General features: G+C 34.5%; 2 protein-coding genes across 3 annotated transcripts; one reads left to right on the top strand and one right to left on the bottom strand.

Annotated features, from left to right (window-relative positions):
- Positions 1-3,629: 3,629 nt before the first annotated feature.
- LOC127745551 (receptor-like serine/threonine-protein kinase NCRK) lies at positions 3,630-5,190 on the bottom strand. The gene is made up of 3 exons (XM_052258347.1): positions 5,074-5,190; positions 4,200-4,368; positions 3,630-3,970 (listed from the first exon to the last, which is right to left on the bottom strand). Exons 1-3 carry the CDS (start codon positions 5,188-5,190, stop codon positions 3,630-3,632), a joined length of 627 nt encoding a protein of 208 aa, XP_052114307.1.
- Positions 5,191-11,598: 6,408 nt separating this feature from the next.
- Positions 11,599-16,632, top strand: LOC107479637 (galacturonokinase). 2 transcript variants are annotated; one of them, XM_016099755.3, is made up of 14 exons: positions 11,599-11,798; positions 12,401-12,514; positions 12,705-12,776; positions 12,975-13,018; positions 13,566-13,716; positions 13,833-13,898; positions 14,143-14,222; positions 14,500-14,599; positions 14,812-14,987; positions 15,244-15,284; positions 15,397-15,425; positions 15,841-15,910; positions 16,018-16,107; positions 16,221-16,632. In XM_016099755.3, the coding sequence occupies exons 1-14, from the start codon at positions 11,763-11,765 to the stop codon at positions 16,469-16,471; spliced, it is 1,320 nt and encodes a 439-aa protein (XP_015955241.1). In that variant the 5' UTR covers positions 11,599-11,762; the 3' UTR covers positions 16,472-16,632. The 2 variants fall into 2 exon arrangements, with proteins under 2 accessions (XP_015955241.1, XP_015955243.1); XM_016099757.3 differs by lacking the exon at positions 11,599-11,798 and adding an exon at positions 11,827-12,013.

The following is a 16,632-nucleotide window of genomic DNA, read 5'->3' as shown; positions in this document are numbered from 1 at the left end:
CATACAGCTTGCCATGGAAAGGAGTAAGAAGGATTGGATGAAGACAGTAGGAAAGCAGAGAGACGGAAGGGACAAAGCATCTCCATACGCTTATCTGAAATTCTCACCAATGAATTACATAAGTATCTCTATCTTTATTTTATGTTTTATGTTATCCTCCATAACCATTTAAGTCTGCCTGACTGAGATTTACAAGATGACCATAGCTTGCTTCATACCAATAATCTCCGTGGGATCAACCCTTACTCGCGTAAGGTTTATTACTTGGACGACCCAGTGCACTTGCTGGTTAGTTGTGCGAAGTTGTGATAAAGAGTTGAGATTGCAATTGAGCGTACCATGTTGATGGCGCCATTGATGATCACAATTTCGTGCACCAGTGGTGAATACAGGGGTCCGTTTGAAGAATATTGTAAAGGACATGGAATCAAGCTTGAAAAGACCGTTCCTAAGACTCCTCAACATAATGGAGTTGCTGAGAGAATGAATCGTACTATCAATGATATAGTCAGGTGTATGCTCTCTCATGCAAAGTTGCCTAAATCCTTTTGGGGTGAAGCAATGAGGACTGCAGTAGATTTGATCAACCTTTCTCCTTTTGTTCCACTAAATGGTGATGTTCCAGAGAAAGTTTGGAAAGGGAAAGATGTCTCCTATAGTCACTTGCGAGTGTTCGGCTGCAGAGCTTTTGTTCACATTCCAAGAGATGAAAGGTCTAAACTTGATGGGAAGTCAAAGCAGTGTATCTTCATGGGTTATGGTCACGAAGACTTTGGTTATAGATTATGGGATCCGGTGAGCAAGAAGATAATTAGAAGCCGAGATGTGATTTTTCTTGAAGACCAAACTATTGAAGATCTTGAGAAGACAGATAAGCCAATAGTAACTGTTAGACGTTCTGTTGATGATGAACCTGGTCCTTCCACTAGACCTTCTGTTGATGGGGGAGATGTACAAGTTGATAATGTTGGTGATAATTAGGGGTGTCTGCGGATCGGATCGGATCGGATATGGCCAAAAATTCGATTCGATCCGCATTAAAATCATCGGATCGGATCGGATATCGGATATATTCGCAAAACATAAAAATATTTTTAAAAGCATATTTTTATTCATACTTTTCTTAAATAATAAATTAAAATAATATAACATATATGATAATTATTAATTGAAATAAAACATAAAAAGAATATTTACTTATTTATTTCTTTAATTTTGTGGATACGCGGATATGCGGATACCAACTCTATATCCGCAATTTTCGAATCGGATTCGGATAAACACCGCAGATATGCAGATTGGATCCGATCCATGAACACCCCTGGTGATGATTTGCATGATGAACCTACACCTCAACCTGAGGTGCCAGATGTTGAAGTTCCACCTGAACTACCAATTGAGCCTGAATTGAGAAGATCTACTAGAGAGCGTCATCCTTCTCAGAAATACTTTCCTCATGAGTATGTGATGAACACTGAGACTAGGGAGCTAGAGAGCTACCAGGAAGCTATGTCTGATGAGCATAAGGAAGATTGGTTGAAGGCCATGCAAGAAGAAATGAAATCCTTGCATGAGAATCATACTTTTGAATTGGTGAAATTGTCGAAGGGTTTGAGAGCATTCAAGAATAAATGGGTGTTCAAGTTGAAAGCAGATGAAAATGTCTCACGGCCAAGGTACAAAGCTCGATTAGTTGTGAAAGGCTTTGAGTAAAAGAAAGGTATTGATTTTGAGGAGATTTTCTCTCCAGTTGTGAAGTTGTCCTCTATTCGAGTTGTGCTTGGATTGGCGGCTAGCTTGAATTTAGAGGTTGAGCAGCTTGATGTGAAGACTGCATTCCTTCACGGTGACATAGATAAAGAAATCTATGTGGAGCAACCAGAGGATTTCGAGGTTAAAGGAAAGGAGCACCTTGTATGCAAGTTGAAGAAGAGCTTATATGGGTTGAAGCAAGCGCCAAGGCAGTGGTACACGAAGTTTGATTCCTTCATGAAGGTCATGGGTATAGTAAGACTTCTTCTGATCATTGTGTCTATGTTAAGAAATTCTCTGATGGTGATTTTATAATTCTCTTGCTTTATGTTGATGACATGTTGATTGTTGGTCATGACACTAAGAAGATTGAAAGTCTTAAGAAAGACTTGAACAGATCCTTTGCTATGAAGGATTTGGGTCTGCAAAGAAAATCCTTGGCATGAGTATCACTCGTGATAGGAAGAATGGGAAACTGTGGTTGTCACAGCAGAAGTATATTGAGAAGGTTTTAGAGAGGTTTAGCATGAGTAATTCCAAACCTGTTAGTACTCCACTTGCTAGTCATTTCAAGCTGAGTTAACAGCAATGTCCTACAAGTGAGAAAGAGAAAGTGGAAATGAATAAGATTCCATATGCATCTGCAGTTGGCAGTTTGATGTATGCTATGGTTTGCACCAGGCCGGATATTGCTCATGCCGTTGGAGTTGTTAGTCGGTTTCTCTCTAATCCTGGCAAGGAACACTGGCAAGCAGCGAAGTGGATTCTCAGATACCTTAATGGTACTTCCAGAGTTTGTTTATGCTTTGGGAGTGGCCAACCTGTGTTGGATGGTTACACAGATGCAGATATGGCTGGGGATCTTGATTCAAGGAAGTCTACTTCTGGTTATATGATGACTTTTGCAGGGGGAGCTGTGTCGTGGCAATCTCGACTTTAGAAATGTGTTGCTTTGTCTACTACAGAGGCAGAATACATTGCTGTTGTTGAAGCTTCTAAGGAACTCTTGTGGATGAAGAAATTCCTACAAGAGTTAGGCATCAATCAAGAGAAGTTTGTGTTATTTTGTGACAGTCAGAGTGCTCTCCATCTCAGCAAGAATCTGATGTTTCATTCCAGATCGAAGCACATAGAGGTGAGGTATCATTGGATACGTCAAGCGCTTGAGATGAAGTCATATGCACTAGAGAAGATCCATACTAATGATAATAGTTCAGATATGATGACTAAGAGTTTACCTGCAGTGAAGTTTGATTCCTGCAAAGAGAAGGCGGGCTTGGTGGAGCAGCCTATCCCCACTTGGGTTGGTGAGGGAGAGATTTGTTGGTGGGTCCCCAACCTCAAGTGGGGCCTACACATTAAAACAAAAAAATAAATAAATAGATAAAAGAAAGTGGCTTTAAGCCATGGAGGAAGGGAGAGAGAGATTTTTGAAGGCTTCATTCATTTTGAATGAAAGAAAAGAAACAGCAAGGGTTTCGGCGTTGGAGAAGGAAAAACTTGGGGGAAAAGAGCATGGTTATCTTGATCACATTGACTTGGTAAACTTGCTCCATTTCTTATGAAATTTTAGTATGTTGTTCCTGGTGTAGAGATGAACATTAGGATATAACTTATTTGTTGTATTTCCTTCTCTTTTGCTTGATTTGAGATACCCACTTTTGTGAAAGGTTTATGTTGATTCCACCAGTTTTGGTGATGTATTTTGTAGTGGTTGTTGAGATGCCCTAGTGTTACTAGGAAGACTGTTTGTGTACCCATTATTCTGATAGTGGAAGATTTTTTCTAGACTAGGTCTCGTGGGTTTTTTGTCCCTCTTTTAGGGGTTTTTCACGTTAAAATTCTGGTGTTTGATTATTTAATTTCTGCCATTATATTTATTGCTTGGAGTATCTTTGGTATTGCCCATTTAATTGAACAGGTTGTGAGAAAATTATTTTTTGTGCTTCCGCTGTTAGATAGGTTCTTGTTTTTTGAACCTTTATTGAGTTTTTCCCAACACCTTCTCTGCGTAGCAACTTGATTGCTGCCAAAGTACCATCACTTAGGACTCCTCTGTACATCAAACCAAACCCTCCATTACCAATGACATTTGCTTCACTGAATCTATTTGTGGCCACTTTTATCTCCCTGTATGTGAAAACTTGTACTCCTTTGAATTTAGGTGCTGCTAGTGACCTACTAAGGTTTCCTCCTTGAAGACACCCTCCCTTCACATCTGAAATTAATGTTTCCAAGCATTTACTCATTAGCTTCTATGTCTTAAACTTTCCCCTTATAAGAATAAGAATGTTAATACATTTAAGGACATATCTGAGTTAATGTTGGCAGCATTTACTTTATGTGCTATTGGGAATGGAAATTCAGGTGATGATTTGCATAAGCAATTAATTCATGCCTAGAAACACATAATTACTATGCAAATGAATTGAGTGTTTGCAATTTACCTGGACTAGAACTAATGCTCAACTTTGCTGAAGCAATGAGCCTGCTGCTTCTGTCATGAAGCCCTCTTGGATTCTTATCCTTGCAGGCTCCATTCTTGTTGGAAGACTTTTGTCGACGGAACAAGAATAGGACAAAAAATGGTAAGAAGTACGGTAACTGTAGTGGCCACTGCAATGGCTATGAGAATGGTTTTGGAGGGGAGATGAGCATGGCTATGCTCATGATTTTCTAAATGCAATTGGTGCTGTGTGTAAACAGCTATAGAATGTCAATTCTACCAATATATAGCTTGCAAAGTCCAAAATTTTCTACTGCTATATAGCCAATCTAGTCTATCAATATATCAATAACAACAAAAACTCAACAACATAGCAAGAAACTCAACAAAATAGCAACAGCAATAATAACACAACAGCAACAGCAACAAAGACACAGTAAATTACAAAAAATAACTAAGGCAATAACAACTCAACAAGATAGCAAAGGATCAGAAAACAAAGGACCTACCGAAATGTCACAGCGAAGCAACAGGAAAGATGGCGCGACGGGAGGTGTACTAACCTTTTAACAGCATCTTACATCTGTTCAGCTCTTCTTAAGTTAGTTACCTACAAGCATCAAACAAAACAGCAGTCCAAATAAACATCAAGCTGGAGAATAAGCATAATAATGGGGAAATAAATGTAGAAATATATGCCAAATATTTGGAAGAACAAATAATTAAAAATTTTGGAGAACCAAGTGCAAAAACAAGAGCCCTAAAATATAAACAAGACAATGGAATTTAGAAGTTTAGTAACAGTAACAGAAAAAGTTTTTGTGAGCTCGATTGAGAGAGAGAAGACGTGTAAGAGAGAGCGGAGAAGAACCAACGTAGGAGGAGCGACAACAGCACGGCAGTAGCGGAGCGACGGTGGCACGAGCAACAGGTGCAACGGTGCCGCCAGACGGAGGAACGACGGCAGTGGAGAATGACGGTGGCGCAACCATGAATTTGGGGTAGAACACGGGGGAATTGTGTTTCTGGTGATTGGGGAATTTGGGGATGAAATGGGGAAATTGGGAATTTGGGGAATTGGGTTTCTGAAATTTGGAGGCGGAAAGAGGACAAGGGTATTTGCGTTTTTAGTGATAAAAATTGATGGTATATTTGTCGATTTTAATTTATAATAAAAGTAACATCTTAAACGTCTATTTTATATTTCAAATCTACACCGTTTATTTGATTTTAGAAAGCGATCTAGACTGTTTAAATTTATTTGATATTTTAAATAATAAAATCGAAGCTATGTTCGTCGATTTTAAAATAAAAAGTTTTTTTGCCCCTCGTTCGTTGACAGTGTGACGATAATAGGACGAGGATTAATTCATCATAAAAATATCGACAAATTGGCCGTCGATTTTAATATTTTATTTTTAATTATTTTTTTTTTGGACAATATCGACAGCAAGCCGTCGAAAAATATCGACGGCAGAAATAACGGTCGATTTTTGGCGTCGAAAAAAATGCTTTTTCTTGTAGTGAGAGTTCTCTAGTTATATGTTTGTGGTACTTATGTATCAGGTGGTAATACTTGAAAACAAAGCATTTAGAGTCAAAGCTAAAAACAAATGGTGCAAAGCACCCAAGAAGCTAAGCTAAGAAAAAGAAGAAAAAAAAAGCTTGTTCCAAGGAAGGAATATAAAAAAAGATTTCATAAAGTGATCAAGATAGAAACATCAATAATTTGACCTTTTTGTGATTGTTGCATGCATAATAAACTAGCCAACCATAAATATTAAAAATTGCTATTCTCACCTTAGATTGTCAAGTTACATTGCATGATTCTTTATTTGCTTGAGGACAAACAAAATTTAAGTTTGGTGTTGTGATGCATGCGCATCATGTTGTGATTTTTTATGTTTTTTTATATAAGAAATTAATATATAATGATTAATTATAGAATATTTTGGTGCTTAAGTTGGATATTTCTTTAATCTTTTGATTTGATGAATTTTGTAGAAAATAATAGAAAAAGAAAAAAAAAGCATAAAACAATATTAAAAGAAAAAAAAAATTTAGACACACTTTAAAGTTTAAAATACATTATAAAACTTTAGGCTATGCTTTTAAAATTGTGGCCCTTAAAAAAAGTGTGGCCCATGGACCAATGATGCATATGCCAATTAATGAAGCAAAAGGCATGCAGATTAATTGATGGATCAATAAAGAAGCATGCAAAACAATCAAAGGAAGTGGCGTTAATTAATATATATATATATATATGAAGCAAGGCATATAACGTTGCATGCATGGGGAGTTAATTAATACCAATGAAGAATGAAGCATTCATGTGGCGTTATTCATATTAAGCAATGCATGCAATAAGGCATTATTAGCTAATGAATCAAGAAAGCATGCATGCATTAACGTGAATAATGTGCCAGTGAATGAATGAAGCAAGCAAGCATGTACCCAATAATGAAACAAGGGAGTGGCGTTTAACGCCAAAACCATAAGGGCGTGTGGTACACGCCTTCGATCCTTTTTCTTGAAGCAAATAATATGGGCGTTTAGCGCCAATTGTTAGCGTATTACACGTCATAATGCACCTTCCAAAATGTGATTTTATTTGTAGCGTTTTACACGCTGTGATTTGGCATGTAACGCCGAATCAATTTTTCAGAAGATCACTTCAAAGACTCATTTGAATGTGTCACATGCTGCAACAAAAACGTGTCACACATAAAAAAAGAAGAGCTCTAGAAACCATACAAAGAGTGGCGTTTAACGTCACACATGGGCGTTCCACACGCCAAATAGGAGAGCACTCCCAGGAAAGAAAAAGTATGGCATTTTGCACGTCAAGGAAGGGCGTTTCACACGCCACTTGACCCAAGTCTCCACAGGCCAATTTTTGCAAGGCTCAAAGCCCAAACTTGGGACCACCAAGGCATGAAGAGAAGATACAAAACTAAGGATTTAATATGGAAGATTAGATTTTATTTTATTTTATCTTGGATTAAGTTTGAATTTAATGATTAGGTTTTGTTTTGATGTTTAGTATATAAAGTCCTTTAAGGTACTTAGAAAAGGAGATCCACCATCGGGAGATCAGCCCTTTAGCCGTTTTTTTTCATATTTTTTGTTTTTATTTTTTCAAGTATGAGCCATTAATCTCTTATGTTAAGGTTAGAAGCTCTGTTAATATTTTAATAGATTATTAATCTAAGTGTTTTATTTTATATAAGATTTATACTTTGATTTAATTTATGATTGAGTTTTTGTTTTACAACCCTAAAAATTTAGAATTGTTGAAAAATATTTTAATTCCATCTTAAATTTTAAATATTATTTAAAAAAATTTAATATTTGAATTAGCTGAAAACTCTTTCACACTACTTTTTTATTACACTAGGAATTGGTTCAAAGAGTAGCGACACTTTGCGAGTTTTAACTGTTGGGACTAACTTGAATACGTGACATATAATTCAAGCTAAAAACTATTTTTGAATCTTACTTGAAATTGAATCAGAATTGTGCTTTACCTCTTTTTCTTAAGTCATGACTAAAGCATTAGCTGTTAATTTAATTAAAGAGAAATTAAATTGCTCAGGAATTAGAATTTGATTATTTATGATTTGTCGTGATTTATCTTTGCATACCACATCTAAATAGACACAAAAATATTTTCCTAAGTAGTGAATATCTCTGACACCTTAACTATCTTTATCATCTTATTTTTTTAACCAATTTTTGTCTGTCTTTGTTTAATTTTTTGTTTTTATGCTATTTACTTTAAAAATTTTTATTCTTGATTTTCTGACTAAAATAGTCAATTGACTATTATTTGCTTAATTTTTTTAATTTTTGTGGGATCAATTTTCACTCACCTGAAGTATTATTTGATACGATTCAGTATACTTACTACTATTTTGTGATTTATAAAATTCATATTAAAACCAGATCAAACTCGGCTGATAATAATTATAAAAAATAAAGAATGAATAGTAACGACTAAATTATGAAATATATAATAATGCACTCTTGAATTTTCAAGAAGTGAGGTTTGAGATAATGAACAATTCCAATAGCATAATTGGCATATAACAGCTATAGATTTCTTAATCCAATACTTTGCATTCATTATGTATTGACATCTGGCAGACTCACTAGCTTGAAAAACTTTTAATTTATTATATTCAGATTTTGCATTGGAGCTTTGAACTATAAGGATGGATTTAGTAAGTGATAGTTTTAATCTATATAAAACGATAAAAAAAAATATATGGAATCAAAGAGGTTATCAATCAAAAACTAAATATAATTACATTAATTTATATTAATAATTAATTAATTTTAAAAATTTAAAATTGATTAAGTAAACTTAATTAAAACCTATAAAAATATTTCTTTTTTCTCTCACATTAACCTATTCACCTCCAACAATCACACATACAGACTCTTCTCTCTCACCGTCAGACCCTCTCCGCCTTCCTATCACGACCTACTCCTCTTCTATCACCGACATCTAGAGCCGCCATTGCAGTTGGAGTTGAACTTGAGTTCGATTCCTATTGTCGGTGGTGCATCGCACGACGGCAGGTTCGTTGCGGCAGTTATCGCAAATTTAAGGGCTCACGTGCTTGAGTGGTGGTAGGTGATTCTATCTGAGCCTATTGAAATTATGACTTGATGACCGAGATCGTCTTGAATATCGGCGGCAACGATATAGGCTCCATTTTAGGCGAAGAGTCTCACCGTTTATTCTCCGATTCCACTGGCTGCTCGCGTGATTAGAGCCACCTTACCCTCCAACCTATTGCAAAGTCAAAAAGTCAACGAAACTGAGAGAACAGAACTAAGAAAGATTTGTGGGGTTTATTATTAATTACATTTGCTTCTGCATTTGGACTGGGAGTTTCCTGGTTTGATGGAAGAGCTTTTCGTTTCCCCAAACCTGGAAACAAAGCTATTAGCTCTTGTGATATATGTTGCTCTCTGCGTTTTTGGTGTCGTTTTGATGATTAAAAAGATTGCAAACTATACATTTGATCTTAGTTAAAAGGAGTCCTTGAACAATTACAGAAATATAAAAAAACATTCATTTAATATGAAAAAAATATCCTAATATTTAACAAAAGAAATATCCAGTTATATTTTAGCAAAAATAATTAAATATCTATAAAATTTAAAAAAAATTATAAAATTCTTAAAGAAATAGAGATATTCACATTTGTAATACAGAAAAATTCGAAAAATATATAAAAGAACATTCATTTAGTATGAAAAAGAAACATTCTGATACTTAGCAAAAAAAATATCCATATATATTAACTCATAAAGATTTTAAATTCACCCAAAAGTATTTAGTTGATTTTTGACTAATACCATTTTAGTTTCCTAGTATTATTAAAACAATAAATAGTAGATATAGTATTTGACCAGTAGTTTTAATGATATATAACTTGTCTCAACATTTTATAATGTTGTCTTTGTTTATTTCTGATCCTTCTTCTCTTAATAAAAATATTGACATATATTTACAATCTTTAATCTATGAGTTAAAGGAGTTATGGGAGAATAATTTTGAGACTTTTGATATTTTTAGTGGGAAGTTATTTTGTGCACAGGTTGCCTTACTTTATATTATAACTCTATATTGGCGTACAATTGAAAAATTAGCGCATTTTATTTATAATTATGACACATGTTCTTTTTTAATTTTAATTTAGGTCTCTGCGTACATGGATCATTGTTTTGTTATTGTTTTAGCATTCATAGATTATGTTATCCCATTACCTTAATTGATGGCTCTTTTTTATATTGGCAATTTTATATTCAGGAATTGTGAGGTTCTAATTTTTTTGTTCTTTATTCTTTATCTTTTTTACTTTTTTATTGGGGAAGCTTATTCTCGAAATTCATTATAATTTTCTTCTCATGTTCTTAATGAATTTCTTCTGTTGTAAAATAAAATTTTACCATAAAGATGGAAGGTCTTAATCTAAAATCATGAATTGTTTTATTTTGTGTGCCTTGATATAAACGAGAAAAGTAGGTCTTCATTGACAAACTATTGTGTATAAGCATAGGTTTACCAATTAGGTAAAAATTCTTGAATAAGTTTACCTATTATATTCATTTTTTTAAATTTTTTTATTTAAATTAAAAAATATAATATTTATCGATTTAAATAAACATGTAAGTATTTATTAAAATATATTTTTAGTCATATCTCAAAAGCAGTGAAAAAAAAAAACAAACATATCTCGAGTGTACTGATTCTGTTCTATGATACGAAATCTAAGAGTCATATTTCGGATGCACTCGAAATATGAACATAAGCGCATCTCGGATACACTGCATCTGAGATATGCTTATATTATGATATAGACTATTGTATCCGAGATGAGCTCATATTCATATCTCGGGTGCACTCAAGATATGACTTTCAAACTCCGCATCATAAAATGGGGTTGTACACTCGAGATATGTTTATTTTTTGGTTTCTCATATTATATCTAAAATGTGACTAATTACGCATTTTGATAAATTCTTCTTCGTTTATTTAAACCGATAAATACTATAATTTTTTTTGGTGACTTCTATATTTATTTAATTTAAATAAAAAAATTCTTTTTTTTCAACTCACAATATATACCTACAGCTAATTATTATCCGATGTTTGTATGTATTTTGGTCACTTGTAAACTCTTTCAGTTGGAGAGAGAGAATGCACGGTACAGATACATACACTAGTGTACAATAAAAATCAAACGAAAAAAGTTTAGGTTTAGATTTTTTTTGACATTTAGGTTTAGATTTAAAATTTAAATATTAATATTTATTATTGTAAATAATTGATGTTTTATATTCCGTTAAAAAAAATAAGGTAACAATTAAGTCACGATAAATTTTGACTTTAAATTAATTAGTCTTCAAAAAAAAAATATCAATTTGATCCTTAATAATAATAAACGATAGATACGTGATATTTTTCTATTAATTTATCTCATAAAATTTAATAGTAATGTTTTATATGTACTATTATTTACTGTAATATATATATTTATAAAAAATCATCATACAAATAATAATTTTTAGAGTAAAATTTTATCTATTTTGATAAGATTTATAATAAATAAAAAATAATTAATAAAAATGATATAAAAATTTAAAAAACAATAAATATTTTACTGTCTAAAATTACATCATTTTTTTATTCATATAACAACAGAACATATTCTACTATAAATAATAAAATATATAGACATTTTGTTTTATTTTATACTTAAAAAAAATTAATTAGTATAAATAAAATTAAAATTCTCAAAAAACCTAATTATAACTTTACTCTTTAAAAAAAATGAGGTGGGGGTGGCGAGATGTTGCAGCGAGGGTAAAAAAGAGAAATGAATTGTGGTCTGTCTACCACTACGGTAGTCGGTAGACCCGTTTCAACTGATTTTGGCGCTTCACCAAACGACAGATCCACACTCACTTTCTTTCACAATCATCAATTCATTCTCATCCTCATCCACCGCATTGCACCGAGAGTTAGTCACTGCTTGCGGCGGATATGGCTCGACACTACTCTTGGCCTTCTGATCGCGCGGTACACACATTATATACCAATTCCGCATTCCGATTCACTTCGCCTTGCTGCATTACGCGCTTTCACGCTGCTTTTTTTCTTTTTGTTTTCGTTTTCAAATTCGATCTCGTATTGTTTTTGTTTTCGAGCTTGTTTCTTAATACTACTTGGCTTGCGTACGGATCAGTAACTGTATATTTTGCTTGCTCTGATCTCTAATGCCAGGATCTGCGTCGGTGAGATTTGTGATGCCATGAAATGCTAAATATAGAAGATTGATTAATAACCAGATAATATGGTGCCATGAATTGTGTTAAAACTACGCTGAATTGTGTTAAAATGGCTAATATTAGGATAGTATTACTGTTTAGTATGCCTATAATTTCGTAAGGTTATGCTGGTACACTCTTTGACACCTTGCCAAGATCGTTTACTGTTGAGTTTTCTGAGCATTTTAAGAATCAATAAGGAATTGTAAATCGCAGTGGAGGTGGAATAATTGGGAAAAATATATATAGAATGAGAATGTAGACCGAAAAGTGAAAAGTGCCTTTTTGATTAAACATCCAGTCGGATTCAATACTCTTTCAAATGTCGTGATTAATTCTTGTTGTAACCTGCAGGTAGCTGAAGTGAGACGGATAGTTTCTAACATGGCAGGGGTTACGAAAGAGGAAGTTCGAATTGTGGCATCTCCCTATCGAATTTGTCCTTTAGGGGCTCATATTGATCACCAGGTACTTCAGTATATGTCTTTCTATTATGACAGTACAATTTTAACTCAATGATTGATCTTGAACAAGTTTTATCGGAAACGGGACTAAGCAATACGTACTGGAGCTGTTTACTCGTTCAATTTCCTGGCAGCCTCCTCATGTAATTTCACCTGAAATTCGAATGAGTTCTATTGCACTTTGCTACTTGCAGGGTGGGACTGTTTCGGCTATGACATTAGATATGGGAATACTTCTAGGGTTTGTCCCTTCAAGAAGTAGTGAGGTAATTTGACAACGTTCAATTTACAATCTTGAAAAACATGAGACGACATCTGCAAATTTGTTCATTTTGTAGCTAAGCATGTTATTAGTATCTACCTTTGCTAAGCTATATGCGTAGTTTTCAATAGTAACATGTGTACTGATTATTCATAATACCTTCCACTGTTTAATAAATGGTCCTTGGGATTTTATCTTGTAGGTGTTACTTATTTCAGGAGATTTTGAAGGGCAAGTTCGGTTCAGGTCTGTCGGTGATCATAAAGTCTTGTTTTCTCCTAAGTATTTTGTTGAAGTTTTCACCTCATCACTTGTAAATTTATCCTGTCAGCTGCATTCATTTGGATGTGTGCCACTTCTGTGGAAACAATTAGTGTTACATGTGAAGAAATAGTTAATGAAGATGAAATATCATCATTAAGTCTTACCAATGGAAAAATGAAGTAAAGCTTTACTGACTATCATTATTTATATGGCTGGATGTTGGGTTCCCTTTTTCTTTTTTATTTTGTTGGGAGTGTGTGTGCGTGCATGTGTGTGTGTGTGTCGGGTGGAGGAGGAAGATTGCACCAGACATAATCATTACGTCCAAATTTTTACAACTTGGGCCTATTATCAATTGTGATACTAACTAGCTCGTTGGCATTTCAACTGTCAGTTATGATCTTGTGTTATTCTGATTTTCATTGCATCATGTTGTTGTCTTCAACTTGCTGAATTCCATTGTATAATAGGTATATCTTCCACTCTATATTTCCTTATGTTGAGCTTTAAAGTCATTGGTATTTGATAGTGTTGATGAGATTCAACAGCCAATACAAACCACCACTGAAAATGGGAACTCAAGAAAAGATTCTTCTGAGCAACAAGAACAATGTAAATGGGGGCGTTATGCTAGAGGAGCTGTATATGCTCTACAGAGTAGAGGAAACAAACTTTCTAAGGTCAGGGATACTGCCATGAAATATAATTGTGGTCTTTTTAATGTAGATCACCGTATGCAAGTTATTTCCATCATTTTGAAATATAAACCCACACATCCTTGTCTGTACATTTACAGGGTATCTTTGGATTAATATCTGATGGTGATGGCCTGAACAGTGTGGGTCTAAGCTCTTCTGCTGCAGTAAGATAGTGATTTCCCTGTTTACTTTCTCTTTCTCTGGTCCTTACAGTTATGAAAAGTCTGAATCAAAGGGCATTGCAATGATAATTGAAATGAATTTCATGAAAAGAGGATCAAACATAATGCTTACTAGCAAGATTCGGTTCAGAGTATGGGTTGGGGATGTTTGGATGGGAGGTCATCAGGGTAACTGCTATTTCTTTTCCTCCCTCATATGGGGAATTCAACTTTCATTGTTTAACAGGCCGGAATAGCTTACCTCATGGCTTTTGAACATGCAAATAATTTAGCAATATCTCCCACAGAGAATATTGAATATGATAGGTAAGTTTACCCAAATCCATTTAATCAGTCAAAGTGAATTTATAATTAGAGCATCAGCATATGTATGAGTGGGTGTTTGTAGGTCAATACTATTTTCACTCTTCTGCTTCTTATTTATGTTATACCTCTTTATGCTAGCTAGTTACTCGTACTATGCATAGCAGTGACAAATGCTTTTGAAATGTTACGATCTAAGTTTGAATATTAAGTTACCGACTTATGTTCCTAATTATCTAGTGATATTTGATGATAAACCGTAAGTGATTTCTCACTTCAGGTTGATTGAGAATGAATATTTGGGTCTGAAGAATGGTATAATGGACCAGTCAGCCATACTACTTTCAAGCCATGGTTGTTTGTTATGCATGAATTGCAAGGTAATATCTGGATTAAGGTGTCTCCGTTGCTACTTCTAAATATGTTGTTATATGTTAAAAGCGTTATCAGATCTCCCTGTTTTGATTTTGGACGTCTGATGAATAAATGATATAGAATACTATCAGAAAACAAATGCATTTATATGTCTGTACAACTTTCCCCGCAATTGTTTTTGGCATTACTCTGTTTCAAGTGTGTTTGGTATATGCAGACCAAAGATTACAGGCTTATACAACGACCGAAGGTCCAAGAATACAAGAAGATTGGGCAACCAAAGGGAACGAAAATATTGGTGGCACTCTCTGGGTTGAAGGGAGCTTTGACTAGCAACCCTGGATATAATGGGCGAGTTGCAGAGTGTCAAAAGGCAGCACGAGTTCTTTTGGAGTAAGTTTTCTTTTCCTCTTTGGAATCCATTACTTTTCCTTTTTTCCATTATATTCAATGGAAAAAGTTAACCACTAGTAGGGCAAACAAATAACAAGTAAGGCTAATTACAGTTTTTTTTTTTCACAATTACCAAAACTACATGTGCTGCTGCTGCCCCCTGGCATTTCCCTTTTAATTTTTTTCTCTGGAGAATTTGGCAGGATAATCAATGGCCCTGAAGGTTTATGTTTGATATTTTGTGTTCATTCTGCAGAGCATCTGGAGATTTCACAGCGGAGCCCATCCTATCTAATGGCTAGTAACTTGACTTCTCACATTTTAACTTGGATCTTTTTATCATTTATCTTTAATGATTTATCAAATCGTCAACTGATCTAAGTTTATCTCTGTTTTTACAACTGAGCAGTTAAACCAGAAGTTTATGAGACTCACAAGGTATAAAGCATTAATGTGCTAAAACCCAAAGTGTACATGATTTTACCTATCTTGTTCTATTTGTGTGATGTGCAAATGTCCACATTTATAATGAACACTCTGCAGGCATATGTGTTTAATAAACATGAAATGTATTGCTAAATAAATGCGTTGGTTGTTGAAATATAATTTTGAGCAAGGGCACTAGCACTCGGCAGTCTCAATCTTACCACTTTGAATATTCAAAGAACTGATAAAATTATGCATGTTATATGGACATAGGCAAAGAATGATTCCCCGTGCCAGCACCTTTCTAGTTGATTAAGTTAATCTACCACATATTCTTGTTCTAGGTTGTTTACTAGTGTTATTGTGTCCTTCATATGTATTTGTTCCTGTTCTATTTAAGCATGACCACATATCCTGTTTTGTGCAGTGCAAATTAGATAGCAATCTAGCCAAAAGAGCTGAGCATTATTTCTCTGAGAATACGCGGGTTGCAAAGGGTATAATCTCTTTAATTGATTTGATAAGTCTCAAACTCAGGCTTTATTTGTGTACTGATCGCTTCAGCTTTTGTGCTTGAATGACATTTACTTAATATTAAACTCAGGAGTTGAGGCCTGGGCAAAGGGTAATCTAAAAGAATTTGGAGATCTCGTTTCAGCTTCTGGTCGAAGTTCAATTCAAAATTATGAATGCGGTATAGCCTGAACCCCGTTATTTGAATTTCTGAACTTCCATCTTGCTGCAATCTCGAAGATATTACCATTGCTCATTGGATAATTATATTGATTTGAAATTATGTGTTCCAAGGTGCGGAACCACTGATTCAATTGTATGAGATCCTTTTGAGGGCTCCTGGTGTATTAGGAGCGCGCTTCAGCGGTGCTGGGTTTAGAGGATGCTGCATTGCATTTGTGGAGGCTGACCTTGCAGATGAAGCTGCATCATTTGTTGAGAGGGAATATCCCAAGGCCCAGCCTTTGTTGGCTAGGGAAATGGAATTACAAGGACAGACATCAATTTTTATATGTGAATCTGGTGATTGTGCACGTGTGCTTTGAATTTGAGATAGCACACATGCTCTGAACTATCTTTATTTTTTTTTTTTGGTCGTAATTTCAATTTGCCCATGACGATGTAAAGCAGGTCTATTTTACTTCCGAGAAACACGGTTTTGCTAGTAATAATGCATCAATTTGGAATAAAATTTTGATTATATTCA

The sequence above is a fragment of the Arachis duranensis genome, chromosome 3, assembly GCF_000817695.3.
Source record: "Arachis duranensis cultivar V14167 chromosome 3, aradu.V14167.gnm2.J7QH, whole genome shotgun sequence".
NCBI lineage: Eukaryota > Viridiplantae > Streptophyta > Magnoliopsida > Fabales > Fabaceae > Arachis > Arachis duranensis.
This window is presented reverse-complemented; position numbering and strand designations above follow the sequence as displayed.

Coding starts and splice junctions, on each gene's coding strand:
- LOC127745551 (XM_052258347.1), bottom strand. CDS start 5,190: ATGGTTGCGCCACCGTCATTCTCCACTGCCGTCGTTCCTCCGTCTGGC. Junction 4,369..5,073: donor GCTGTTGTCGCTCCTCCTAC/GTTGGTTCTTCT, acceptor TAGCCATTGCAG/TGGCCACTACAGTTACCGTA. Junction 3,971..4,199: donor GAGCATTAGTTCTAGTCCAG/GTAAATTGCAAA, acceptor CATTAATTTCAG/ATGTGAAGGGAGGGTGTCTT.
- LOC107479637 (XM_016099755.3), top strand. CDS start 11,763: ATGGCTCGACACTACTCTTGGCCTTCTGATCGCGCG. Junction 12,777..12,974: donor TCCCTTCAAGAAGTAGTGAG/GTAATTTGACAA, acceptor TTTATCTTGTAG/GTGTTACTTATTTCAGGAGA. Junction 13,019..13,565: donor GAAGGGCAAGTTCGGTTCAG/GTCTGTCGGTGA, acceptor GGTATTTGATAG/TGTTGATGAGATTCAACAGC.